Consider the following 26,489-nt stretch of genomic DNA (forward strand, 5'->3'; position numbering starts at 1 on the left):
GTAGAACAGGTTTAGCGTAGAGAATGGAACGCAAGATTGCGGTTATTACTGGGGCCAATGGGTGAGAGTACTGTGTAGACGAAGTATGAGAGAGTGCTGATAGACAGAGGCCTTGGGTTTGGGATTGGGTGTAGGCTGCTGGACGAAGTTCCGATGGAAGTGCCATTGACGATAGTTGTGACGGCCCGGTTCATGCTGAAGGCGGTAGAGACCATTGGGCGGTTGAAGTCGTACGCTAAAGAGAGAGACATGTTGACGTTTGACTATGTTTTGCTTGATTTAGGGTCGTTTGAGAGCGTTATTGCAGCAGCAGGAGAGTTGGTGACGCGGTATCGGCATATAGACTATTTGTTTTGCAATGCTGGCGGAGGTGACTTCACAGGGATTGACTGGTTTGCAGCTCTGATTGAGATTTTACGCGGTCCGGTGATGGCGTTTACACATCCTCATTTCAAGCGAGAGCGACGAGGTCGAATCAGTCAGGACGGGGTCGGGTGGGTATTTCAGATCAATGTTGCGGCGAACTACGTGTTGATGAAGAGTTTATTGAGTGTGTTGAACGGAGGCGGTAAAGTTGTGCTTGTGAGCTCGATTGAGACTGAGATTTCCGCCGGGTTTGATGGTGACGATGTGCAGAGTTTGAGAAGTGAACAGCCGTATGTTGAGAGTAAGAAGATGTTGGAGTTGATGCATTATGCGATTGCGAGCAAGTGGGAGAAGGAGTACGGTGTGTATGTGTACGTTACGCATCCGGGGATATGTCAGACGTCTATATTTGCAGAGCATTTGAATGTTGTGACTACGTTTTTCATGGTCGGGTTGTTTTACGTTGTTCGGTGGTTGGGAAGCCCATGGCATGTGATTTCAGCATACAAGGGAGCTATAGCAGCGGTGTGGGTTGCGACAGAAGCGGATCCGAAGATTGACTGTGTGGATGGAGTGGTGTATGGGTCTGCATGTGATAAGTTTGGGCATGAATATGTTCGCATTATGAAGGAGGAAGGAGATGAGAATGATGCGAATGTGTTGATGGCTGAGCTTGAGCGAATAGTCGGCTAGTTATGCTTGATCTTATACATTATACATATATACACATATACACATTAACATCAATAGACAATAGATGCATTAATCAGAACGACAATCGTTCTAGGACACGAAGCGGTGTAGACATTGAAGGAGCACTATCAAGCTTGACCTTTGCAAGACCAGCATTTAAAGATTCAAGCAAAACACAGGCCTTGCATACCTTATTCGAAGAAATATACCCACATTTCTCACACTTCTGTTGGACTTGATGTCGACTTGATCTAGAAAGAGAAAACGTTTCAGCCGAGTGAATGATGTCAATGATCGTGCTTGACCGAACAGTCTCGAGGTTCTTAATGAGCGTACGTGCTGTACCTCTAAATGCTTCAGGAGAGTACGTACATTCAGTAGAAAAGTAGTCTAATGCCTTATAATGAGCGTACAGTACTATTTCCTTTTCGTACGCGTACTTGAGCGGCTTTGATCGACGTACAACTGAGTCGACCGAGTGTGTCATGATATCAGTACATCGTCCTAATCTCGCGATATCTCCTCTGAGTATGTTCATCAATACGGTCTCTGCCATATCATCCGCATTGTGCCCAGTCACGATATGATCGATTGCAAGAGCCTGAGCACCTCTGTCCAACGCTTGACGTCTAAACACACCGCAGTAAGTGCAGTTATTCTTCATCCCGACCTGGTTCACGATGTTGTCCATACTCCATCCCTCGTACAGTTCGTGATAGCTCACAATGTGTAACTTCATGCCATATTGTACACTGTTCCGCTTCACGGTCTCTAATGAATCATCACGATATCCTCGTATGCCCTCGTCCACAGCCAGTAAAACAAACTCAACCCCGTATCCGTATCGTTCGTTCAGCGTCTTCAGCACCGAGGCCAACACGGTCGAATCCTTCCCACCGGACGCACCAACCGCAACGACGTCTCCACGCTTGAATAGCTCATTGGTCGTGATTGTTTGGTGAATTTCAGACTCAAAGACAAAATAAAAGCAGTTTTTACAGATTTTCTCGTTTGTTTTAGGTCGTTTCAGTGTCGCTTTGTCGTTTTTGCAGATTTCGCACTTCATTGTTACTACTTGTTTACCCGTGCTTCAATTACTCCCACTTATACTTCACGATGTCCCTTCCACTGCTACTACAACACACTACAATACACACACGCAACAGAGCACAATGAATAGGGAATCGGCAAGAATCGCAAAGAAAAGAAGCGCAAAATTAAGGGCAAATCCTTCAGATTTATTGCCCGGGTTAAATGACATTTCAGACCTGCTCGAGGCGTTCCCGATCGATGTCATTCGGCACTTTACGCTGCTTCGTGAGGTCGAGGCAAAGTGCACATCGACCACGTCGTTGCTGTCGACCTTGATCCCTCAGTTTCTTGAAATGCCAGTTGATGATCAGTCAAGAGACCAGATGCTACTGGAGTTGCGTAGTGTCATGACCGAACTGCTGCCTTGCTTCGAGGAGAAGATTCATGTTGCAGGTTCGGCTACGGATGCTGTTCAGCGGCATATGGACAGACTGGATGCGGATTTTGATAGAATAGCTCATTGTGGAGAACTACCGGACTCTGTTATATATGGTCCTGCCAATCATCCTGCTTTAATTGGAGACAAATCTGCACAAGACGTTCGGCAGACTCAGACGAGTACGAGAAGTGAAAGCAGAAGAGAAGCAGTGGCAGCAAAGAGAGCAGGGCAGACAGTTGATGATGAACCGGCGAAGCGAAAACAAGTGACCGACGACGGACCGAGTAAACGTAGAAAAGCAGAAAAGAAAGAAGATCTCGAGCTTGAGATCGTGCGGCCAGGGTCACCGGTCAGGCCATCACGACCTTCTACTCCGTTACCGGTTCAGACTTCACAAATTCGCCGGAGTCGTGTGACTGCGCGCACGAACAGACGCCCGCCGTCCGCTTCTGTTCCTGCTGCAGTTAATGCGCCAGACGCGGTCTCGCCGGTAAGGGATGATCAAGAGTCCGAGCCGGTTTACTGCTATTGTCAACAGGTTTCGTATGGTGAGATGGTCGCATGCGATGGCCGAGATTGTAAGAGGGAATGGTTTCATTTGCCTTGTGTCGGGCTGTCGGCGCCGCCAAAGGGGCAGTGGTTTTGTGATGAGTGTGCTGCGAAGTTGAAGAAGAAGGTGCGGGCGTAGTGAGTACGAGCAAGTATAGTATGAGTTGTATGAGTTGTATGAATACGAGGATGAGTATATATAAGGACAATATAGCATAATATAGCATAATATAAGATCAGAGTCAAATGCATTCATATGGCCCCCCGCTTAACTTGGGTCTGTACAACATCACCTTCACCTATTCTCCGTTCAACAACCCAACCTTTTCGACCTCTAACATATGCGACCACGTGTCTGCCTTGCTCTTGTGAAGGCCTGTCGTGCTCGTACTCGTCATCGTCATCGTCTTCGTCATACATATTGACCTCATCAATCAGCATATCGTCGTATCCATCTGTAAAATCAAATGCAGTCATGTCTGCCAATTCAGCGGAAGAGTACTTGTGTGCTTCGAACGGGACATCTATTGCACTCAATTCGTCCTCATAAGACTTGTTTTGAAACGGCATTGGGTCAATACTCGGTCTCGCTGTCTGCAAGTCGTCCGTAGAGTATTCGTGTGCATTATTAAACTGAACTTGGTCAAACTCTGACTGGAACCCGGACCGCGCTATAGGGGTTCGGTCTGTAGAAAAATGCGTCGTGACTGACGAGACTGAGAAATGAGTCGCGCCAGACGCGTTGGACCCGTTCCTGAGCAGCGACTCAGGCACGACCGACGAATCAAACGAGAACCGCGACTGTCTTGACGGTGCAATCGAGATTCCGAGCGCGTCAGTGTGCCGTGACGCGTGCGACGTTTGCGATAGCGCAAAGACCGACTTTGACTTTCGCAGTGCCCGAGCAAACCTGGTCTCAGGCGTGCCCCAGTCGTGCGTGCGTGTGCCGTAAATCACGCCGGCCGGTGGGTCTGGTGTCCGGGGTTCGCGTGGAGAGAAAAGCTTTGTGAGAGGAGTGAATGCGAACGAGGGAGTCGATATGGCTTTGTGTAGTGAACGTGGTTGCGGACTGCGACTGTGGACATCGTCTCGTCGTTTACGGCGGCGGACGGATTGAAGGAGTTTGAGCATGCGCGTGCGCGTACGCGTGCGAGCAAGTTCGAGCAAGTACAAATGTGTACGAGCAAGTACGAGCGGTGATGCGTATGAGCACGTGTGTGTGCGAGCGAGGAATGAACGTACGTACGTACGAATGGGTGAGTGTTGCTCGATTAAGTGTGAGTGGCAGGTGAGTGTGAGACTGTACGTTTACGCGTACGCCATCATTACTGCTATTACTTATTATATTATATACTACTATATTATATATTACTATATTACATATTATATATTGTATATATACTGCATTTAAATATAAAAATATAATCTATTTTTGACCTCTTCAAAGTGGGAAAGTAAACAATATAATCGCCATCGGGTTAGGGTCAGATTGAGGTGCAGCTTTCCCATACAAATGCGTTACTATATATTTATATTATATATCTATTATATATCTAGTATATATTATTATATATCTATTATATATTTATTATATATCTATTATATATCTATTATAAATCTATTACACTATATTATGCTAAATATATAATGTAAATATAATAGACTTATGATACAAACATGTAATTGTATATAAATAGTATTATAATCCCCAAAACACCACTTTCTACGTACAACAGTGACAATATACTATTCTTGGATTATAATCATAATAGCGCCATCAAAACAAATATCGTCCTTCTCAAAACAAAACATCGTCTAAGAACGAACAGGCAAACTGACGATGTCGTCGCATTTACAGCCATTTAACATCAGTCCTCATAGGTATGTCTTTTCTAATTGTTTTTACACGTAATTTAATTCTAATTGAAAGGTTCCAACCTCGGACAAAACCTTCATTTCTGTCTCGTCATCGACGAGTGCTTCTCCTACTCACTCCACTCGCGTTGCTATTGCTGTTCATATTTCCAAACCTACGTTCATACCTTGATATTTCAGGTTTAGGAACTTCGCTTTTCACTGATGATCCTCTCATCACGACCGTACATCATTACGACCTAACTCTATCCCAAGGGTCAGGCAGAGGTTGGGAACGCGGTGAAAAAGTCCTGATATGCATTCCTTTACGCGACGCGGCACCGCATTTGCCTCTTATGTTCTCGCATCTACGCAATTTGACGTACCCACACTCGTTAATCGATATGGCATTCCTGGTCTCGGATTCGAAAGACGAAACAATGTTACTACTCAACACCCACCTTGACAGACTGCAGTCGGACAAAAACCCAGAAATGCGGTTCAGAAGAGTCGACATTTTTGAAAAAGATTTCGGACAAGTCGTCGGCCAGGGATTCTCCGACAGACACGGCTTCGCAGCTCAAGGACCTCGACGGAAATTGATGGCCAGAGCACGTAACTGGCTCCTGACATCTGCACTCAGACCAGAGCATTCATGGGTCTACTGGCGTGACGCAGACGTCGAAGTTGCTCCCAGGACCGTAGTCGAGGACCTTATGCGCCATAATAAAGACGTTATCGTCCCCAGTACGTTTTTCCTCTCCCGTGTTATTCTCTCACACACTAACGCAGACAGACATCTGGCGCCCATTACCGGACTGGCTTGGAGGCGAACAGCCATACGATCTCAACTCATGGCAAGAATCCGAGACCGCGATCCAGCTCGCGCATTCGCTCGACGAAGACGCTGTGATTGTCGAAGGGTACCCTGAGTACGCGACCTGGCGCCCGCATCTCGCGTACCTACGAGATCCGTACGGCGACCCGGATGTCGAGATGGAGATTGACGGTGTTGGTGGCGTGTCGATCTTGGCTAAAGCAAGAGTATTCAGAGCCGGCTCGCATTTCCCCGCGTTCTCGTTCGAACGCCATGCAGAGACCGAAGGATTCGGTAAAATGTGTAAACGCATGTCATTCTCTGTCGTCGGACTTCCGCACTACGTTATCTGGCACATGTATGAGCCTTCGGTCGAAGATTTGAGATACATGGCCGAGACGGAGGAAAATCGGTTGAGGAAAGAACGTGAGGACAAAGAGGCTGCAAACACTGATCCCAAATTGCCCGCAAGCGCCGGATCTGCTGGCGGCGGCAGTGGCAGTAGTAGCAGCAGTGGCAGTAGTGGCAGCAGTGGCAGCAGTGGTAGCAGTGGCAGCAGTGGCAGCAGTGGTAGCAGTGGCAGCAGTGGCAGCAGTGGCAGCAGTGGTAGCAGTGGCAGCAGCGAGGACTCACCGCTGGACTCGGCGGAGAAAGATAAAGACCCGTATGATGGCGAACGATGGGTAGATTCGGTCCAAGCTGCACAACTACGTGCAAAGAAACAGGTTGCTGAAGAAATGGCTCGGAAACGGAAAGAAGAATTAGAAGCGAAAGCGAAAGCGAAAGAACAGGCCGTTACAACAGACCAAAAGAAAGCAAAAGGTCATAGATAACATCTCGTCATAATGCGCTGCCCATTTATATATCATATGCATACATAATACCATTACTACAAATCTATACAAACAGTCATTCGCTTTACATGTCATGTTTCAATATACTGCACTTAATAATATATAATACTACAATCATTCTCTCGTCATGTTCAAACACACTACACTTGAATAAATAATAATACTGCATTAATGACGTCCAACGCCATCCCTCCATAAGAAAAAACAAACAAACAAACAAACAAACAGTACAATACAATACAATACAATACAATACAATCCATACCAAACACTAATCATAAAAACTACACTTCAATTGTAAGCAGCATGCTCTTGACTAAACCCCGTAATCGTTCAATCACAAGCAAATGCTTCCTTCTCTCTCTTTCCTCCCTCTCGTCACGCTCAGAATCGTCACGCTCAGAATCGCGACGCTCAGAATCGCCACGCTCAGTATCGTCAGACACCTTGAGCGACTCAACCTGGTCAACCAAGTCACCAACAGTCGCATCAGTCTTGGCAGTCTTCTGCAACGCTCCAACACTGAACCTCCGTGTCGGATCCGCATCAAACCTGGACGCAAGCAACGGGTGTGGTGACGCAGCGTGGTCGCCACCAACACCAGGCAGAGCAGGGTACATTCCTGCTCCGGCGTACGGCACGTGCCGCGGCGACTGTTCGCCAGCGTTGATCGCTGTAAACGGGGTCGGCATTGGTGCCGGCTGTGACGCGTGCGCCGCAGGATAATGGTACTGCGGCTGCTGTGGCGGCTGCGGTTGATGATACATGTTTGAACTGAGCTGGGTCAGGAAATGGTCAGTCTCGAGCATGTCCTGCTTTGTCCGTAGTGCAGGTAAAGTGTGCGGTGGCGCGTGGGGCGTATGTGATGGTAGAGGGGCGTGCATCGGGGCCTGCGTGATGTGCGGGTAGTGTGGTGCATGATGATACGCTTGGCTTTGGGGTCCAGGCACAACCGACTGGGAATACTCTGCAGGCAACACAGGCGCAGTCACGCCGACTAAGGCCTCAAGAGCAGACAAACGCGACGCCATGTCCTGTCCGTAAACAGGCGCAACCTTATGCCGCTTGACGTCTTCAAAGAAATCGTTGGCCGCGTCAAACGTGCGCTTGGTCCGTGGCAGTTCCGGTGGAGTGAACTCGTGCACATAACCCTGATACGCTGACTGTTGCTGCGCCTGTGCCTGTTGCTGTGGCGGAGCATAGTACACCACTGAGTCGTGGTGCGGCACGTAGTGCTGGTCCGGATGGTGGTGTGAGTAGACATACGCCGGATGCTCATCAGCAGACGAGGACGAGTCTTCGCGTGACGATTTCCATGATGGTTGTTCGCTTGTTCTGTGTCTTGTGTCTGTCTGGTAAAAAACCGAGTCATCTGCGTGTGTCTTGACGTGTTTCTTGAGATCCTGTGGTCGTTTAAACGGCTTCGAGCAGAACTCGCATCTATGTGGTTTCAGCGGGACGTGCACTCTTAAGTGGGACGTGATGTGGTCACGTTTGACTGTCGATGTTCTGCATGAACCCCATAAACATGTTAAACAGAGATTATTTGTAGATTTGCGGCCGACATGGAAGTCGCATAGATGGTTGTAGAGTTCTTCAGGGTTATAGAACCTGTCGCCGCAGTCTGCCCATTGACATAGTAACCCAGCCTGGTCCGAGATTGCTTCTTTTGGACGAGCCAGTTTCAAGGTTGGTGAATTTGACGAGACTGAAGATAGAGAGGTACGGGCGGTTGAAGCAGTAGAAGACGTCGGCGAGGTTGTAGTTGCGCCAGCAGCAGAAGCGTAACCTACCGAAGTCGATGTTGAGGAGGAAGAAGAAGAGTCGTAGATCAATGCGGGGATTGTAGGGTACACTGATGCAGAGATAGGGTAATTTGTAGCAGTTAAAGAGGACATTTGAGTGGGCGTGTGAAGGATATTTAGAGAGTGTGCGACTAGGCAGACGAGGCAGAAGAGGTTTGACGGGAGTTTAAGTATGTGAAGACGAAGGATGAGGAGTGTGTGGATATGGTGTAAGTGTGATAATGTTTTGGTGTTATGAAGTTCTTGGCATCTTGGCGAGATAAGACAACGAGACTTGAATTTCTGTTCAAGTTTTGCGATGTTTTTGTGTTTATTCTGATGAGTTGAGAGAGACGTGAGCAGTGTATTTTGTGTGTGTATTGCGTGTGTGAGAGCGAGAGAGAGTGAGTGTGAGTGTGTGAAGTGCTGATGACAGGTACTAAGGGTATTGTGTAATACAACAGAACAAGACCCTCATGGTTGCATTAATGGGTAAGGGCGTTTGTGTCAAAATAAAATGTGGCGTTTTGTGAAGAACGACGCACACGCGCAAATTATGACAGGTGAATAAGGGTTTTGTATCCATCATTGGCGACAAGAGCGCGACTTGACTGTTAGCAAGTAGTACAGTAGTAATATTAGTATGGCGTACGATTTACTCATAATAACGTTTCTTACATACATAAATACATAGTTAGCATAAACATTTGCAGTCCATGATACTCGTTTATTCATTCTCAAATTTACTATTTAGTTTTTAGTAAAATTCTGTGATTCTGTCTATTTATACTTTTATACCTTCTACCTATAAATACGTCATTATGACACTCACTGCACTATACATACATGCTATGCTATACTATGCTATACTATATATACCACATACTACATACTACACCATAATCCACTACAACTAATACAGTCATATGATTATTGACTATTCAAAGTACACGTGTAATATGTGCATGTGCCATATGCATACTAAAAATAAAAGTGGCAAAGGGCTGTGTCACGCACATACTCGGCAACTTACCCTACTTTTGCCATCTGAGTCACACCAGCCTCCTTTAAACTTAACTCACAGCCACCGTGTCCGTGCCATTTCCGAGAGCAAGACTCAGTTTTGTATAAATACCCAACCATTCCCTCCTTTGTATGCATTCTATACTCTACTACATTATACAAGTATCATCAAATTGTACAGCAAATTGTACAACGTATACTGCGATGGACTCAACTAGAATACGCGACTTCATGTCGAACGTCTACATTCCTCCAACTTGTCCTTCAAAAGCCAAGGGAGTACCTGTTCAGCATCCATCTCTGATTATGCAGGACAATACTACAGATGCAAGCCATAGACTAAAATGCGGTTGTGCTGGCGATTCGTGTGTGTTTGAACGCTTTGCAGAGACTGAAAACGGTGAAAAGGCTCTACATAGAGTGTGTGAAGAACAATATCATCTTAATGGGAACCATCCTGATGCTTCGAACGTCGTCATATCGTCAAGTCCACCTTCGAGATCATTTATGACTATCTCACATTAATCGGTTCATATCAGTTTAATCGGGTCACACGGGCTGTCCACACTTGCACCACATTGTGTGTGTTGGACCGGAGGAGTTTTAATTTGTATTATATGTATAATTAATATATTTTCTATCTTCTATATGCATTCTTTATACTACATTTTTATACATTATATGCTATTGTATAGGCTGCGCACGTCTGCAAAGACTGTACACGATACTGATGTCCCTGAGTACAGACCATTGCCAGTGCCGGTGCCACCGCGGCTCAGCTCATCGCACTAGCATCACGCTATGAATCATGCCATATTGACCTAATAATTGATCATTTTTTGCTATAATATGGCCATCATATGACTTGTATTACAACAATCCTCACTAGCTATTCACTCGACGAACAGGTTTAATGCGAACAGCGAATGACAACTCTCGTCAATGTAAATATGACACATCGAAACGTCGGTAATTTAAGGGTATAGTACTCCTGGCAATGTATACATATAAGGGTTTTGTGTTTATGCAAGCGTATTGTAGAATTACATCATAAGGGTATAGTGCAAGTCGTCTTCAATCTACTTCATCATACTCTTCTTCAATCAATGCTCAACTTAGCGAATGCTGACTCCGGTATTCGACTTCTCTCCAGCTTTACTGGTGGGCCTGACTGTAATTTTAGCATTGGCAATGTTAATTTTGCTTTCTCTCGTCTCGTTCGCGACTACAGCGTCGTCATATTCGACATGGCATTTACTTGACTTTGGCGGGATGTTTTCAAATAATGCTGATCTCTTTGGTTCTGTGCCGCCCGAATTTGTCTTGCATTCTGAACGCGACCAGTCTGGAATTGTAGGTGGGCTGGTGAACACTGGAAATACTTGTTTCATGAATTCGGTCCTTCAAGTAAGCTCATGCCCTGTCTAATGTGCATTTCTAATTTGTAGTCTCTCGCGTCAGTCGAGCCATTCACACAGACATGTTTACAACACGCGTCTAAATCAGCGAAAGTCATATCTGCACTCGACGCGCTGCTGTCGACAGTCAATACAAAACTGCATTCTTCACATTCGCATTCCCCGTCTACATTACTCCGTGCCTTTAATTCTACCAGATGGACTGCCGATACCGACCAGCAGGACGCGCACGAGTTCTTGCTTGCTCTCGTTGATTACGTACGGACCGAACTCACAAACCAGGTACGCGACACACATGCCTCACTTTGTACGGACTGCTTACAATTCAGGTCTTCGACTCATATAAAGCCCGGGTGTCGATTGACTCGGCGACTCATGCCATCGCAACCACGGCCCCGCAAGACTTGACGCTGCCAGTCGTACGATTACCGCTCGACGGTTTACTAGCCACAGCACTCACATGCTCGGTCTGTAATGAGACCCAGTCCATCCGACATCACACTTTTTCCTCCATCGAACTCTCACTCCCGGTTTCTTCGTCCACACCACTGTTCAGCGCAAAACAAGATTCAGTCGAAATTTCACAGCTTTTGGCCTCAGTTGCGACACCGGACGTGATTGAAAACGTGCATTGCCAGCGATGCTCACTGGCAGCAGCAAAGTCTCAACTTGACCGGCTCATAAAAGCCGCGATCGACCGTGACTCGCCAGCCGAAGTCGTCGAAATTCTGAGTGCCCGACGAGACGACATAGCAGACGTGCTTTCGCATCCAACCATTCTCGACTCTGACATTGAGAGATTAAAACCGCCGCGGCTGGTGTCGACCACCAAGTCCAAGACCGTGACCATTGCTCGCGCGCCAGAGTGTCTGGTCCTGCACATCAACCGATCAGACTACGACGTGCGGTTCGGGATCGCTCGCAAGAAAAATACAAAAGTCGTGTTTGATGACCGGCTCGCGCTAGAGAACGTACATTACAAACTTGTCTCTACTGTGAACCACTCTGGATCGCACTCGTTGGGACACTACATCTCGCATCGGTACGTTGACACCGCCTGGATCCGGGTGTCTGATCGCGACGTCAAGAATGTCAGGCCTGAAGACGTGTATGCGCAGGGCAACGTGGTGCTGCTATTTTACGTCAAGGTTGTGCCTGACTTGGTCGCGCACGAGACTGACGTGCCGATCTTCGACTCGCACGAAAACGACTCGTCGGATGAAAACTACTCGACCGGGTCAAGCAGCGTCAGTTCGCCTGGTGCTGATGGTCAGTAAATGTGATGAGACGTGAGATATACAATTGTTGCATTGCAGGGCTGCATTATCGGAGGTGTTTTTAAAATTCAATTTGCATGTACATTAAAATGAACTATTTCAATTCCCAATGATCTTGTTTGTAATCTTCGCAATCACATGCAACGCAACAACACTGAGGATAAACCCAATCGACAACACCATCACGACCATCGGGTCTACAATTAACCCTGCCGCCTCGTCGGTATACAGTTTCAGCATAGTCGAGCTTGACCCGCCTGCGCCGGCCGCTCTGGTCGAGCTCGGACGCTGGTTTGCAACTTGTTGCTGATGTTGCTGGGTTGCCCGACGCCTAATGTTTTTTTTAGTCTACTTACTCATTCAAACTCAGAGAATTGCTTACCGGACCGCGCTGCGCAGACCACCTGGTGGGAGTGCTTGTGCTGGAGAAGACTAGATTTGTTTATTTAATTGCATAAAAACAATTAGCGATTTAAACGTACCATTTCGAACGAATGATTGACTGGATGTTGAAAAGAGAAGTAGAGTGTGTCGACGTTGCATGAAGTAGGATGTACAAAATAAGGGTTTCGTGTTGATCTTGAATCATGTATCAATTACTAGTATTTGTATTTATTTGTATTACAAGTATAGTGTAGTATTATATAATACTGATACTATAGTATAAAGTGTTACGTGATATTAAACCAATAGCATTACTCTAATACATCACTCATATTCCTATCCTCACCGACCGCATCTCGTTCAAACACACGTCCAGCAGCCATAAACCTACTCATTAGTCTCTCATTTACTCCTCCTCCATATATAATACGCACAAAGATCCTTGCAATCCGCCTAATCGTTTCATGTATTCAGCTTGAACCGCAGTGACTTGGACTAAACTCTCGAGATCACTTAAGTTTGCTTGCAACTGTGCCAGTTGTGAATGCAAATGCGACATCTGCCGTGGCTTCACATTTGTCGGCTCCATTGATGGGCGCGATTGGAATGACGAGTATTGTGACTGTCTGTTCATCTTTGTGTTGAGACTACGCGTGTCGATGTGTTGATGAATGCGTGTCCCTTTGTTTACATCCAACATGTACCCTAACCCGCATACATTATACTTCATCAGACTACACATCACTACACGATAAACATGATTATTTACTTGATTGACTATGAAATACACATGATACTTTTAACACCACGTCTAATAGAAACTAAACACAATTAGATCATTCAATCATCACTAAAAGAAAAAAGGTACATACGTAGAAGGTCTGTTTGCAGCAAAGACTGACTTGCTCTTAACAATACGGTGAGGAAGAGGGAACTTAAGGTTAGGAGTGAGGAGCTGCTTAATGTACTGACGCTTAACGTCTTCAGTCTTCTCCAACTCAACAACCTTAAGGATATGAATACTCCTAAACCGAGCTCTGTGTCTGGCAGCCATGTCCTGGTACAATGACTCGACAGCCGCAGTACGCGATAAGTCACGGTACTCCTTATACATGTTGTGAGTTCCCGAGCGCGAATCGTATCTGATCCAAAGGCCAAAGTTCTTGACCTTGGTAGGACGCTTCTCGGAAATCACACGCAGACTCACAATTTCACCAGTCGACTTCTTGACTTTTCTCAACTGTTTCATGAAGTACCAGTAACGCGACTTAGCAACGACCGTGTTTGGAGCGAAGATCGACAACCGGTACAACTTTGGAGTAGGGTCAGTATCGGTTGGCAAATGACGGCCAATGACCTGGAATTTGTTAGTTATACTGCTTGCGTTATTCTTCTCTTAGTAAATCAAAGTGTACCTCATATTCTTGAAGACGACCCACTATAATTTATTAGTATTTCCATTCCCTTTTCTTATATTTAAATCAGAACTACTCACTTTGTTTGAATGTAAATTTGTGTCGTGTTTGGGATGAAGTTCAAAGGTCTTGAATTGAACCTCTCGACATTGATTGAATTGGGGGAGTACCATTTGATAGTACTGGGTCGTGACTGTTATTAGCCCTATACTGTATTAGGGTTTGTCTACTAAGCCGCATTATGTAATGCTTATGTAATATACTGCACTGTGCACTCTTACTTGTTATGTGATGTATTTGCTGTTTGCTATTGTATTCTGTTGTTACTGTTGTCTATCAAATACTGCCACTATGTCTGTTGATATAATGCTATATCTCTTACTGTTATACTCTACATAGTAACACTGCTATTCGATATAGTTCAATAGCCCTATTCATACACTCATACCACTCATACTATTCATACTATTCATACTATTCATACTATTCATGCTATTCATGCTATTCATACTAATATAATTCACTAATCTGCCCCTCGTAACTGCCATGCCCTACACTTCAACTCACAATCAAGGTCCGGGGTTCGCACTTCACACAGCCGCACAGACTACCTAACCGCCAACTCTTTGTCAACCATCACGACATTGTCCAAAATCATATAATATTTACACACAGTCTCTAATGCGGTTTGCACGATAATCTCATTAAATGAACAACATCAACCGGACAAGGGCGGCCTCGACCGTATCCGAATCTTCGTCTCAGCATACTCAAACCAGCCGCCACTCGACCGATGTACGTCCATTGTCTTGGGAAGATATTCTGTACTTGACTGACAATTCACAGCAAGATAACGTGTATGATTACCTGGCCAAAATTATCCTCGTCGGACCATCTGGCTGTGGCAAGTCAAGCATTCTTCATCGTTTCGTTGAAGGTCATTGTGCGTTTCTCCATTATTTACACTTGCCAACAACGCTAACATCCCAGGGCGTATCCTGACATCCTCCACCATCGGCGTCGAGTTCTCTTCCAAAATAATCAAAGTCGGCACCGGCACCCGTCGGAAACGAATAAAACTCCAGGTACGCAATCTGCCATGACACCACACATTCACTCTAACAACCCAGCTCTGGGACACAGCAGGTCAAGAACGATTCCGGTCCGTAACAAGATCATACTATCGCGGCACCGCCGGCGCGCTACTCATCTACGACGAAACAAACCCAGACACCTTCAACATGCTCCCGCACTTTCTATCCGACCTGCGCAACCTGGCCAATCCGACCGTATCGTTGCTCCTGGTCGCAAACAAGTCCGACAAGGTCCCATCCGCGAACGCAGCCGACATCGTACCTGACTCTGCGGTCGTCGATTTCGCCCGTGACAACGGCTCGATCCCAATCATGCACACGTCCGCGCTTTCGGGCCAGAACGTCGACGACGCGTTCGCACGACTGGCAAACATGATCTTGACCAAAATCGAACTCGGCGAACTCGACCCGGACGACGTCGGTGCTGGTGTTCAGTACGGCGACGTGCCCACCTACGCGGACGGGTCTACCAGGCGGCCGGGTAGAGCGACAAGAGGCAGAGGCGTCGTGAGTTTGGTGGGTGGTAAAGGAAGTAACGCGTTAGGCATTAAACGGGGGACATGTTGTTGATCTGTGTTCGTTTTTTGGGATTTTGTTCGGGTTGCACTTAATTTGTCTATTTGTTTATTATATTCTATTCTCTTGTCGTATCGTGTGACTCAGCTGCAGACCGGCTGACACTCGGGATAATCGACTCGGTGTCATCAGCCAGCAGTGCCGAGTCTGCGTCCGAGTCTTCTTGCAGTTCGCTCAACCTCCCTAGTGCGTTCTCGACCTCCTTCTCCCAGTTCGTGCGCATCATCACCGTGAACTCGAGCGAACCAGCAATGTAAAGCGCGTAGCACTGCCCGATCCAGAGACCAGGCAAACCTTTACCGTGGAACGCAAGGTATATCCCGACCGGCAACGCTAAAACGTAGTACGCGGCCATGTTGATGTACGCCCCAATATGCTGTCGTCCCATACCTCGCAGACTGCCCGAACAGCTCGCGTTGAGCCCGTCCGCGATCTGGAACAACGCGACCAGCGGGATAACCCGGGCGGTCTCTGCAATCACATCCACGTCGGAACTGAACAGCTTGCCGTACTCGTTTCGCATCACCAACATGATCAACATGACCACCGCACCGATACTCACCGCCAACGCGGCCGACGTGTAAGCCGCCCTTCTCGCTGCCCTGCCTCGGCGCTCTCCAAGCAAATTCCCGACCCTGGTCGACGCGGCAACACCGATCCCAAACGGGATCGTGAACGTGACCTGGTCCGATGTCATGACGCACGACTGCGCCTCGAGCGCAATCTTACCCAATCTCCCCGCAACCAGCGCGACAATCTCAAACGCCCACCACTCGGTTCCGACCATGATTATGCCAAAAATCGCAAGCTTGTAGTACACCCTCAAATTCGTCAGCGCAGCAGAAGACCATCCGCCCCAAGCCCGTGCGCCACGAGAGTGCGCGCTCACAAACGCGAGACCGAAGAATGACAGCCAGTACGTGATGCCGGTCGCGATCGCAGCACCGTTGACACCGTATCCAAGTGGATGAACAAAGAGGTAGTTCAAGAACCCGTTCAACGGCGAGGTCACCAGCAAAACGTACGTGCCGGCCTGCATCATGCCCTGTACTTGCAGATACTTTTTAAGAGCTTCAAAGTAAATGAACCCGAGTCCACCGGGAATGAGTCTCTGCAAAAACCCAGCCGCAGCCTGCGACAATTCCGGGGTCTGACCAAGAGCAAGCAAAACAGGTTCAGCGAAAATCCAGATCCCAATGACTGGGATGTACAATGTCGCGAGCACAAAGAAACTCTGCTGCAGCAACACTCCTAGCCTAAATTTCGTCAGTACTCAGTTGTCAACACACAATACACGCAACTTACTCGTGCGGATTTTCACTCGCAGTATATGCAGCAGACCCAAGTGTGTCAAGAGCAGTCGTCCCACCAAGTTGGATTAGCCAGCCGGTACTCATTGCAAACATGTAACTAAAAGACGACGTCGCAAGCTGCTGCGGGCCAAGTCTGCCGGCAATCAAAATCGACACAGTCTGTAACGAGTTTTGCAGCATGTACGACAGAATGACTGGGATCGACATCCGCAGCACCCGTTTGTATTCTGCCCACGACAGTTTCGCCAAAAACCGACCGAGAAAATGTTTCGGTTCCGGCCCGTCTTCCGGGTTCGTCATGGCAGTGTCGACAGGCAGTAATCGTGCATGCTCGTCGTCGTCGTCGTCGTTGTCGATTGTAATTGTAGTGTCGTGCTCGTGTGGAACGGCAACAGAGTCAAGTGTGCCGATAGATTTGGCATCCGAATCGATGCCGGCTGAGAACAGCTCGTCTGTCACGTATTTACTCGTTGACTGTGCCATTTCCTGCTGTCGTCAGGTCATAAATGTCGGGCAGCGAGAATGTGTAGACAACGTGAAATAAATGAATTTAAATTTACAGTTCAAACGCCTCGAAGCCGCACACAGGTACGACTCAGTCAGATCAAGATAGTGCGTGTAGAGGGAATACGAAGTAGTATATTGTACAGTATACAGTATGATATGAAGAGAATATACAGTATAGAAGCAGAATAAACAGTATGAAGTATAGAATGAATGGTTTTGATGTAAACAGACCCTTAGATCAAGTGTAAATGTCACTGATTTGTCGAATATAAAAGCATTAACACTCGATACTTGTCTTCATAACAGTATTCAACTAACACTTAATCACCGCTCGATGCACTCACTCTTCGCCAAACTCCAGTTCGTACTACTCTACTTCGTACTACTCTATTTCGTACTACTCATCTTTAACTTACATAATCACCCCTAACCCAACGACGTACTTCACCGCCGACACTCAATCTTTTACACCACAAAACACATTAAACAAATGCCTAAAATAAAGACTTTACGAACAAAAAGAGCTCCAGAAGGTTTTTCAGAGATTGAAGACACGTTACTTGAGTTCGCGAATCGACTAAAAGACATTGAAACGTCATCTCAAGAAGGAAAGAAACGAAATCAAGCATTATGGCCGGTGTTCGCAATCACTCATCAACGCAGCAGGTACATTTACGACCTTTACTATACGCGTGAAGCTATTTCGTCTGAGTTGTATCAATGGCTACTTAAGCAGAACTATGCAGACGCGAACTTGATTGCGAAATGGAAGAAACAAGGATACGAGAAGTTGTGTTGCTTACGATGTATTCAAACGAAGGAAAACACATACAACGCGACTTGTGTCTGTCGAGTACCAAAGTCGCGTCTCGATAAAGACAAGATTGTTGAATGCGTCACTTGCGGATGTCACGGTTGCGCTTCATCTGACTAAATGTATCATAGAAACTGTATAATATAAAGCATCCCATTTCACATGAACTAGTATACACCAAAAATAAAACAAATCATACATATAATTCACTAAACTCCATCTATCCTCATCGCATCTACAACTCACTCTCCTCGCTCGTACTCCCGGATGCCAACGGATGCTGCGCAGACATCCGGTTGATCATCATCGCCCGCTTCACCACTTGACACACGTCGACCCCAAACACGTCCGCAACTTCGTTCTCGCCTTCAGTCTCAACAGTCACGTGTCGACTCCGGACCGGCGGCGTCCTGTTGACCTGCTCGGACGCGTACAGCAACTCACTCTCGTCCTCCTCCCTAAGCAGCTGCTGTCCGTTTTGCCGTGGATAGAAAAAATCGTCGAAATGAAACCGCGCAGGCCGTGCACGCTTGTCAGGAGACCCGAAACACGCCCGCGACAGGGCAGCGTCCTCGTCCGTTAGCAAGATCGGCATCGCGGGTACGGCCGTGTCGTACTGCAGCGTTTGCGCAAGCAGCCTCCGCTGCGGCGACTGCTGCTGCCGTATATATATCGGCGACCCGAAAGGTGACGAGATCTGCACCGGCGAAAAGTCTTTCCGCGGCGAAGGCCGCATCGGCGACGTCAATAGCACAATCCTGCTCCCATCCTCGTCGTCTGTTCTCGCAATCAGCGACGACGGAGGCAGCACGGTCGCAGGCAGTATCGTCGCCGGCGTCGGTGGCATGTGTGACATTGGCGACGATGAGCTGAGCGACAAACTCGGCATCGCCAGCGAAGCGGTCCGGGTCAGTGTGCCATGCACCGGCGGCCGCGGCGTGGCAAACTGTGAAAACATGGCCGTCTGCCGGGCGCGCTTGTATTCCTGGTCCCGGTCGACACTCAGTTCTGGAGACGAAAATGGGTCGTCGTTGTCGGTCTCAGAGTCCTGTTTGAGCTCGGCCTCGACGCGTTCGGACGCGGTACGCTTGAGCACGCGTTTTTCGTCGGGTTCCAACGCGTCTTGACTTGACACGTTCAAACTAGTTGATACCGACGGAGCAGGCATGACCGGAAACGGAGGTCGTAATCTGTCTGACGACTGGGTTCTGTCATTTTTACGCGAGCGGCCCTTCATGAATAAGTACTCATTCCCAGGCTCAACAATCCAGTAATTTCCTTTTCCCGGATCATCTTTCGGTCTTTCCTGCTTTGAAAACGCCTTATTAAGTGATAAATTGTGTCTGATTGAATTTTGCCATCCGGCGTCACACATCCGATAGTACTTGAAGCTCTCCATGATCCAACTGTAAATCTGAGCCAGCGTCAATCTTCTCGCTGGCGCACGCAAAATCGCCATTCCAATCAACGTCGCGTATGAATACGGCGGCTTCTCGCCATCATCAACCACGACCGGCATCAAATGCGGCGGTGGAATGTCGGACAACGACGACAATGATGATGACTGGGTCGGGTCGACGTTCTCCTTAAATGACTCGAACTCTACGGCAGAAGGGGTCGAGAAGATGTGGTGCGCGACGGCGGCGGTCGAGCCTTGCTTTGAATTCACAGATCTTTTAACCGGACTCACGACCATAGGCGCAGACAATGTCCGGTGGGCAATATTGAGTGGAATCGTAGTTAGCGGCGGAGGCGGTAAGTGAACTGAAGAGAGCGAACGAAACATATTTGCGCGTATTGCTGGACGCGGTCCTGGCCGTGAAATCTTTGACGGGCTTCTATTGCCCTCGTTCATTCTTCCCTTGTGTCTTTGTGTATTCTTTGTGTATGTGTGTGTGTGTGTGTGTGTGTGTGTGTTTGGTGAAGAAAGTGGTGATGATGAAAAAAGTGTGATAAAAGCCCAAAGAATGGAACGCGCTGAAATAAGGTTTGTGGCTGTGTGTGGCTTTGTGGCTACTAGAAGCAAAACGTAAACAACACGCCACGCGACGCGTCTCTCGAAAGTCATTAAATATATTTATAATACTACAAAAATATAAATATAATGCTACACAATTGCTGAAAAACCATAATAAGCCACAAATTAAACACCAGACCGATACACATTCCCCCGTTGATGACGAAACTGAATAGAATCTCGTCGTTCAAGCACCATCAACGCTTTATCAAGTGCGTGTTGAGAATACGATTTCTAGACCCCATTAGTAAAACCCAATCAACTCAACCTTAAACACTTACGCCAGTAACAAACTCTCGTACTAATGTAGCGTACGATGTACTCCATCCGATCGGCAGTCGTCTCTTCAACTCTGCCTCGATCTTAGACACTTCCTCAACCAGCTCAGACCTGGCTCCGGCACCTTGTCCGACAGCGTCCATAGTCGATGCCAAAAACAGCCTTAGCGCCTCGTCCACATGCTCCTCCCTCGCGATCGGACTAAGCTGCAACTTTGCGAGCGACTCGGCAATCCGTACAATAGCTTCCAGCTGTCGCACGGTCAGCGGAATACTCGACCGCTCGTTGGCGTCCTGCTCGACCTGGTGTACCTGTTTGCGCAACCCTACAAAATGACTTGACAACTTCTCGGCCGCCTCAACCGACAGCCGCGGCGCGCACTTGGCCCGGCAGTACGCAATGTACCGTCGCATTTTCTCTATCGGGATTTCGCCCGCCTGCTCCTCCTCTTGCGTACTCGTGTTCTTCATGTGCAGACTCATGACGTGCTTGGCAATGTTCTGGTCCCGACCCTCATTATGATCATCCTTGACGATAAAGATCATGTCGAAACGCGACAGAATCGTGGTCTGGAAATCAATGTTCTCGCCAGGACTTTTCATGTCGTCGTACCGTCCAAACACAGGATTCGCAGCCGCAAGCACACTCGTACGCGAATTTAAAATCGTAGTGATACCGGCCTTCGCAATCGAAATGGTCTGCTGCTCCATGGCCTCGTGGATCGCAACCCGGTCCTCGTCCCGCATCTTGTCAAACTCATCAATGCACACCACACCGCCGTCCGCCAACACCATCGCACCACCTTCAAGATAGAACTCTCTTGTCGTACTGTCTCGTTGCACAGAAGCCGTCAAACCCGCCGCTGAACTACCTTTACCTGACGTGTAAATTGCAATCGGCGCGACTTTCTCGACAAACTTGAGTATCTGCGACTTAGCCGTACCAGGGTCGCCGAGCAGCAACACGTTAATGTCACCACGCAGTCTCATTCCGTCCGGCAGAATTTTCTTTGACCCACCCATAAGCAGGCATGCAATCGCACGTTTGATATCCGCGTTCCCGTAAATCGACGGCGCAATGCTATTTGCGAAAATGTCATACAGCCGCGGGTGTCGCGACAATGCCAGAAACTCTTCCTCCTCAGCCTCCGTGAAAGATGACGCGGTCTTGCTATTGTGGTCGACGTCAACCTGAATTCCAATCACCCGTACATACGGGTTCCTGATTGCGACCGCGTTTCCGGCTCCCCTGCCAGCAGCCTTGGATTGGTAGATAGAGTAGATCCCAATCACGGTGCACCGACTACCTGGTACAACCCTGTTTGTCAAGTACCGGTCGGCCGACAGCACAATGTGGCGCGGCATCTCACCTACGGGAACCATATCTGGTGCTTCCTGTAGCTTCAGCACTTGCTGGTCCACAAATGTGCATTTTTCATGTACAATTATGAAAGGATCCTGCTTGCACGACTTTACTCCATCTGGTCCAGGCGGTGCAGTACACTCTCTCGGCATTTGAACACCAGTGAATCCGCCGCCGATGTAAATACGTTCCACGTGTTGGCACGAGCGACACATCAAATGCAGCACGGTCGCTTTAGACGACAACGTCGAAGCCCCGATAACAATGCCTGGGATCCGGACCAGTTTTGAGATGTGCGTCGCAACCAGGTCTCTGATTGGTAACGGGTTTGCGTTCGACGTCAGGATGACTTGACAGGATGGTATCTCGTTCTTAAAATCTTCTTGTATTTCTGCATCGGCTGGAGTGATGCCCTGACCTGGAAAGACTATTCGGCTTGCAACTTTGCGAACTGCTGCTTCAAACTGTTCGTTGTTAGTTGTATACGCATACACCTAGATCTAAACTCACGAGAGACAGTAATTCAGAAGGTTCATTTGCCAGCTTATGAGCCAGATCTTCATTATATGAAATCAAATGAGCAATATCGACTGTCAGAAAGTACTTCTTTACTAGAATATTTTCCCTTAATTGATCACTAATCCCGTCAGTACTTATTGGCGCTCTATATCCACTCGACTCACCGATAAACGAAATCATTATCAATACGAAATTCAAGAATAAAGTCATTAAAGCTCTGTTCAATCTCAAGACGACTCTCTTCACCAGGTGTCTCTGCAGGTGGAAGTACAGTAGCTGAATAGATTCTTGGTTGATCAAACGACATTGTATGCTGCTCTGTGAGTGTGTATGAGTGAGCGAATGTGAGTGAAAGTATCAGGAGTCGTGAAAAATAAATTAGTTCACGACGCGGCGAAGACAGGGGCAAAACTCAATTGCGACGCGTCGCGTCAGTTTCACGCGTCGCTCTTTCATGTCATATTACCCTTACCCTTGTGATTGCGCACCACCTCCACAGCCACATCTTCAACACAGCCACTCATCCTCTCGAGGTTGCAGCATCGTCGACTTTTCACAGCCAAATCCTTCCTCGGACACTGCAAACAATACACACAAATATCATGGCGGAAGGCGAGAGATCTGAGGTGGTAGTGCCATTTGTGTCTGTGAATGGTAATACTCAATCTGGATTGAGTGGCAACAGTGACCCAAAGAATAGCACTGCTGTAACTGACGGAGTTCAGACACCGAGTCTGATGATGTCACCGTCGTTGACCTCACGAACTTCGGTTGATAGTTCAATGGAGTCATACGCACCGTCGAATTTGCATCTTGCAGTTCAGTACTCGGATCAAAGGGTTTCGTCTAGCAGTTCTTCATCAATGATGTCGTTAAGAAGAGATATCTCTGCTCTTGGATTCGATCATAGCTCAATTGGCACAAATGGTACGGTTCAGTCGAAACTTGACATGAAAACTGTTAACGATTATAGCTATATCGTCAATATTGAACTCCCCGACCGCAAGTGCAGCAGCCGCGAGAGCAAACACCGCCAGAGAAATCCCACAAGTCATCCTCACAAATATCAACATCATCCCGCCCGAAGACTTTGATTCATACGTATCAAGTGCTGGACCAGAGTACGAACAGTACATTCATCTTCATACTCCTGAGATTCCAGACCGCGGTGCCCTCGCGCCTTCACGCAAAGATTCATTACAACCGCACGTACACAAACAGCGTCGGCAATCAATCACAATCACTCCGTTATCGACTATTCCACAAGTATATTTTGACACCGGGTTTAATCTTGAAAACCCTCGCATATTTGACATTGTGTCTGAACGGTCAGACATCTTGTCGTCTACTCCATCAGACAGTAGTCCAGCGTCCGCAAACAGAAAATCATTAGCAAACAACTCAATCTTGCAAGAAAAACTATCTTGGTATTTAGATACGGTCGAGGTTCATCTCATCAACGAAATTTCAAAAGCGTCGCCATCATTCTTTGCAGCTCTAGGCGACCTCCGCAACTTACACACCGAGACCACAAACGCGGTCGAGCGAATATCAGGCCTACGAGAGGATTTGAAACGAGTAGACAAAGAGCAGGCTCAGGTTGGACTCGAGATTGTGCGTCTGCAGAAACGAAGGGAGAACGTCGCAAGACTACAGCAATCGGTCGACCAGATGGCGTTTGCAATTGAAGGCGTCCGAACGGCGGAAGCCCTCTGGCGACAAGGTGATCCCCATGGTTGCTACAGACAAACACTAGAAGCTGACAAGGTTATTGACGCTGTTGCAGATTTGGGCTGGAAGTTCCCGTTGACTAATCTGAGCACCGTTCCCGCCGCAGGTTCAATCAAAGAAGTGCTCCGACAGTTGCGGATACGAGTCAACAATGAGTTTCAAATCAGATTTACGCTTTGTTTACTTGAAGATCTGCGTCGCCACGTGGCTTCAGTGTCGACCGAAGACACCATGGCAAGGTTGTCGAAGAGTTACGCGAGCTCGAAAATCAAAATTGGCAGTGGTGTCACCGGCGCGGCACTCAACACTCCAATCAACACGACATACCTCAACCTTCCTGAAACTTTAAAACCAGAACTCATTGAGCACTTACACGCGCTTGCCAAAATCGGCGCAGTCGACGCCGGCGTACAGCGATACCGTGACGCGGTCATGCGGGAGGTCAAGAACTTGATCAAGCGAAACCTGCCGACCAACGCAAATGACGACACCATCTCTGTCGCCAGCAGCGCGACCGGGCGGACCGCGACCACCGCGCAGAAATCTGCCACGCTCGAACGCATGCTGCGCGACATGCGCCCGCACGAGTTCGAGTCCATGCTGGTAGACATATTCACCGGTGTGTCTGAATTGCTCAGACGACTGTCGATGCATCAGAAATTATTGCTCGACATCACGTCAAGTATGGATACCATCCTCGACATTTCCGACTTGATGCTTGCGGTCGCGGACGTGACTCAGGTCCGCACGGTTCGCATCATCAACGTGCGTAAAGACGTCAACGCGTTTCCTGACCCGCCGACATTCGCAAGCTTCTACAACGTTTGCCGGGTTTTTCTCGCCGAATGTGAAGCCATCACCGGAAAATACGGAAGCACACTGCTCAGCACCGTCATGGCTCAGGTATGTTTCTCGCGGCTGTACCCGATTTCTTGACTGACATGTAATTAGCAACCACCGCCGCCTCCTCAACAGGCAAACGCACGGCCACTACAGTCGAATATGCGGCAACCGCAATTAAACAGACAGGATTTTAAATAGTTTAGTTATGCATAGCATTTTTTTTTCTCGGGGATTTGTTCTGGCTGTAAATAGGTAATTTCGCGCATTGCAGGTTTGTATATATACATTAAGTATCTGTAAATTAATAAATTGTACAGTAATTTATCCATTTTTGAGTCCTTTATTATTACTTAAGACGTTACTTTCTAATTACAGTATTTATGATTTTCAGCTTCAAAAAATTGTTTCAGTAAATTGAGTGCAACACTGACCACCATTTCACGCTGCTAGCTCTCCGCCGTATTGTCAAACTCATCATCAAGGGGAGTAGGCTTTAAAACTTAGTCAATCTGTTGCCAACAGTCAACACTTTGCGCATATTGGCTTGCTTGCCAGGCCTCTCTTTCCAAAACTCGTTGCACTGTTTCAAAGCATGTATTTGGCACGCGATCTCCAGGGTTTGTGCCGCTACTTCGATGCCATTACCAAATATGGCTGCAACAGGGGCCAAAGTTGTCTTGTTGAGTTGGCTCGATTTGGCCACATAACAGACTGGGCACAGGTCCACGAAAGCGGTCATCGAGTCCAGCATGTCAACCATTGTATTCAAATGTGGAGTCTCTGCATCGGCAACCCGAATCAGGTCTGGAACTTGCTTAAGTTACTTTTTCGGCATTTAGGCTATCACTTTAAACAAAATCAAACCTGAGCTAAAGCTGCCGCTGACTATGTTGCTGGCACCACTAAACATTTCGAGCTCTGTTGACGTCGCCATAAACTCCAGCTGAGTATAGTCTAGTGCATTGCTGATCTGCCCAGTACAACGTAGAAGCTGTATGCAAACACGTAAATAAACAGTAAAATATTACAGTAATACTAAATAATTCTAATTCCGAAGATTCTGAATCTGAGTCTCAATCTGACGGAAGATCAGCAGTTTTTTTGTCATGTCTAAAAAAAGTCTGGACTGAGTCCCGTTGTACTAATTGAGCGAGTCGACATTTTGATAAATCAAAAATTGAGTAGATATGAAAGCGCAAGAATCTCAGTTTATAGACGAGCGCTTTGCGCTACCGCGGCTATCTGTTACATAATCATTCACAGATATGGTTTCTGAATTGGGACAAAATTTTGTAAGTTAAAAAAAGTTGGCATCATTTGCCATGGGCGAAGATTTGCAAAAAAATACAGAACTTTCTTAATCGTACAACCTGTTAAAGCTCTAATTACTATTCCATCGCAAGGCACTTCAAACCACCTAATACACTGATTCAAACGGTAACAAAATAACTTTAAAATCAAATAGGCGGATAAGCAATCGGTATATAGTTATACATTGGATATGAGATGGGGCAGCAAAAATACGTACG

General features: G+C 47.3%; 16 protein-coding genes across 16 annotated transcripts; 7 read left to right on the plus strand and 9 right to left on the minus strand.

Annotated features, from left to right (window-relative positions):
* Positions 1-14: 14 nt before the first annotated feature.
* V1512DRAFT_267497 (uncharacterized protein) lies at positions 15-1,142 on the plus strand. The gene is made up of 2 exons (XM_066917292.1): positions 15-61; positions 108-1,142. Exons 1-2 carry the CDS (start codon positions 24-26, stop codon positions 1,057-1,059), a joined length of 990 nt encoding a protein of 329 aa, XP_066769540.1. The 5' UTR covers positions 15-23; the 3' UTR covers positions 1,060-1,142.
* V1512DRAFT_267499 (uncharacterized protein) lies at positions 1,051-2,197 on the minus strand. Its single transcript, XM_066917293.1, has one exon. It carries the CDS (start codon positions 2,123-2,125, stop codon positions 1,133-1,135), a length of 993 nt encoding a protein of 330 aa, XP_066769541.1. The 5' UTR covers positions 2,126-2,197; the 3' UTR covers positions 1,051-1,132.
* V1512DRAFT_267500 (uncharacterized protein) lies at positions 2,161-3,318 on the plus strand. Its single transcript, XM_066917294.1, has one exon. It carries the CDS (start codon positions 2,232-2,234, stop codon positions 3,216-3,218), a length of 987 nt encoding a protein of 328 aa, XP_066769542.1. The 5' UTR covers positions 2,161-2,231; the 3' UTR covers positions 3,219-3,318.
* On the minus strand, positions 3,278-4,361 carry V1512DRAFT_267501 (uncharacterized protein). The gene has a single exon (XM_066917295.1). It carries the CDS (start codon positions 4,208-4,210, stop codon positions 3,332-3,334), a length of 879 nt encoding a protein of 292 aa, XP_066769543.1. The 5' UTR covers positions 4,211-4,361; the 3' UTR covers positions 3,278-3,331.
* Positions 4,362-4,820: 459 nt separating this feature from the next.
* Positions 4,821-6,713, plus strand: V1512DRAFT_278071 (Anp1-domain-containing protein). Its single transcript, XM_066917950.1, has 3 exons — positions 4,821-4,960; positions 5,010-5,680; positions 5,730-6,713. Exons 1-3 carry the CDS (start codon positions 4,920-4,922, stop codon positions 6,581-6,583), a joined length of 1,566 nt encoding a protein of 521 aa, XP_066769544.1. The 5' UTR covers positions 4,821-4,919; the 3' UTR covers positions 6,584-6,713.
* A 23-nt stretch (positions 6,714-6,736) lies between these two features.
* V1512DRAFT_86616 (uncharacterized protein) lies at positions 6,737-8,834 on the minus strand. The gene has a single exon (XM_066918541.1). It carries the CDS (start codon positions 8,500-8,502, stop codon positions 6,889-6,891), a length of 1,614 nt encoding a protein of 537 aa, XP_066769545.1. The 5' UTR covers positions 8,503-8,834; the 3' UTR covers positions 6,737-6,888.
* A 1,343-nt stretch (positions 8,835-10,177) lies between these two features.
* V1512DRAFT_267509 (uncharacterized protein) lies at positions 10,178-12,219 on the plus strand. Its single transcript, XM_066917296.1, has 3 exons — positions 10,178-10,818; positions 10,860-11,111; positions 11,159-12,219. Exons 1-3 carry the CDS (start codon positions 10,534-10,536, stop codon positions 12,104-12,106), a joined length of 1,485 nt encoding a protein of 494 aa, XP_066769546.1. The 5' UTR covers positions 10,178-10,533; the 3' UTR covers positions 12,107-12,219.
* On the minus strand, positions 12,156-12,607 carry V1512DRAFT_267512 (Sec61beta family-domain-containing protein). Its single transcript, XM_066917297.1, has 3 exons — positions 12,589-12,607; positions 12,489-12,538; positions 12,156-12,437 (listed from the first exon to the last, which is right to left on the minus strand). Exons 1-3 carry the CDS (start codon positions 12,589-12,591, stop codon positions 12,206-12,208), a joined length of 285 nt encoding a protein of 94 aa, XP_066769547.1. The 5' UTR covers positions 12,592-12,607; the 3' UTR covers positions 12,156-12,205.
* Positions 12,608-12,672: 65 nt separating this feature from the next.
* On the minus strand, positions 12,673-13,151 carry V1512DRAFT_230005 (DASH complex subunit Hsk3 like-domain-containing protein). The gene is made up of 2 exons (XM_066913934.1): positions 12,925-13,151; positions 12,673-12,877 (listed from the first exon to the last, which is right to left on the minus strand). The coding sequence occupies exons 1-2, from the start codon at positions 13,122-13,124 to the stop codon at positions 12,802-12,804; spliced, it is 276 nt and encodes a 91-aa protein (XP_066769548.1). The 5' UTR covers positions 13,125-13,151; the 3' UTR covers positions 12,673-12,801.
* On the minus strand, positions 13,152-14,045 carry V1512DRAFT_267516 (60S ribosomal protein eL20). Its single transcript, XM_066917298.1, has 4 exons — positions 13,986-14,045; positions 13,906-13,928; positions 13,363-13,847; positions 13,152-13,311 (listed from the first exon to the last, which is right to left on the minus strand). Coding segments are annotated over exons 1-4 (519 nt in total). The 5' UTR covers positions 13,987-14,045; the 3' UTR covers positions 13,152-13,301.
* Positions 14,046-14,501: 456 nt separating this feature from the next.
* Positions 14,502-15,644, plus strand: V1512DRAFT_267519 (P-loop containing nucleoside triphosphate hydrolase protein). The gene is made up of 4 exons (XM_066917299.1): positions 14,502-14,700; positions 14,752-14,848; positions 14,896-14,990; positions 15,036-15,644. Exons 1-4 carry the CDS (start codon positions 14,614-14,616, stop codon positions 15,567-15,569), a joined length of 813 nt encoding a protein of 270 aa, XP_066769550.1. The 5' UTR covers positions 14,502-14,613; the 3' UTR covers positions 15,570-15,644.
* V1512DRAFT_267520 (mate-domain-containing protein) lies at positions 15,396-17,417 on the minus strand. Its single transcript, XM_066917300.1, has 2 exons — positions 16,881-17,417; positions 15,396-16,831 (listed from the first exon to the last, which is right to left on the minus strand). The coding sequence occupies exons 1-2, from the start codon at positions 17,369-17,371 to the stop codon at positions 15,634-15,636; spliced, it is 1,689 nt and encodes a 562-aa protein (XP_066769551.1). The 5' UTR covers positions 17,372-17,417; the 3' UTR covers positions 15,396-15,633.
* Positions 17,418-17,875: 458 nt separating this feature from the next.
* On the plus strand, positions 17,876-18,376 carry V1512DRAFT_267522 (G10 protein). The gene has a single exon (XM_066917301.1). It carries the CDS (start codon positions 17,886-17,888, stop codon positions 18,327-18,329), a length of 444 nt encoding a protein of 147 aa, XP_066769552.1. The 5' UTR covers positions 17,876-17,885; the 3' UTR covers positions 18,330-18,376.
* On the minus strand, positions 18,347-20,141 carry V1512DRAFT_267523 (fork head domain-containing protein). The gene has a single exon (XM_066917302.1). The coding sequence runs from the start codon at positions 20,062-20,064 to the stop codon at positions 18,445-18,447; it is 1,620 nt and encodes a 539-aa protein (XP_066769553.1). The 5' UTR covers positions 20,065-20,141; the 3' UTR covers positions 18,347-18,444.
* A 125-nt stretch (positions 20,142-20,266) lies between these two features.
* On the minus strand, positions 20,267-22,809 carry V1512DRAFT_267524 (MCM2/3/5 family-domain-containing protein). Its single transcript, XM_066917303.1, has 4 exons — positions 22,551-22,809; positions 22,378-22,504; positions 20,508-22,331; positions 20,267-20,460 (listed from the first exon to the last, which is right to left on the minus strand). The coding sequence occupies exons 1-4, from the start codon at positions 22,691-22,693 to the stop codon at positions 20,353-20,355; spliced, it is 2,202 nt and encodes a 733-aa protein (XP_066769554.1). The 5' UTR covers positions 22,694-22,809; the 3' UTR covers positions 20,267-20,352.
* Positions 22,810-22,922: 113 nt separating this feature from the next.
* V1512DRAFT_267527 (uncharacterized protein) lies at positions 22,923-25,284 on the plus strand. Its single transcript, XM_066917304.1, has 3 exons — positions 22,923-23,313; positions 23,360-25,020; positions 25,069-25,284. Exons 1-3 carry the CDS (start codon positions 22,989-22,991, stop codon positions 25,156-25,158), a joined length of 2,076 nt encoding a protein of 691 aa, XP_066769555.1. The 5' UTR covers positions 22,923-22,988; the 3' UTR covers positions 25,159-25,284.
* The last annotated feature ends 1,205 nt before the right edge of the window (positions 25,285-26,489 follow it).

Source organism: Lipomyces arxii, assembly GCF_038497795.1.
Source record: "Lipomyces arxii strain Phaff 12-163 unplaced genomic scaffold V1512scaffold_25, whole genome shotgun sequence".
NCBI lineage: Eukaryota > Fungi > Ascomycota > Lipomycetes > Lipomycetales > Lipomycetaceae > Lipomyces > Lipomyces arxii.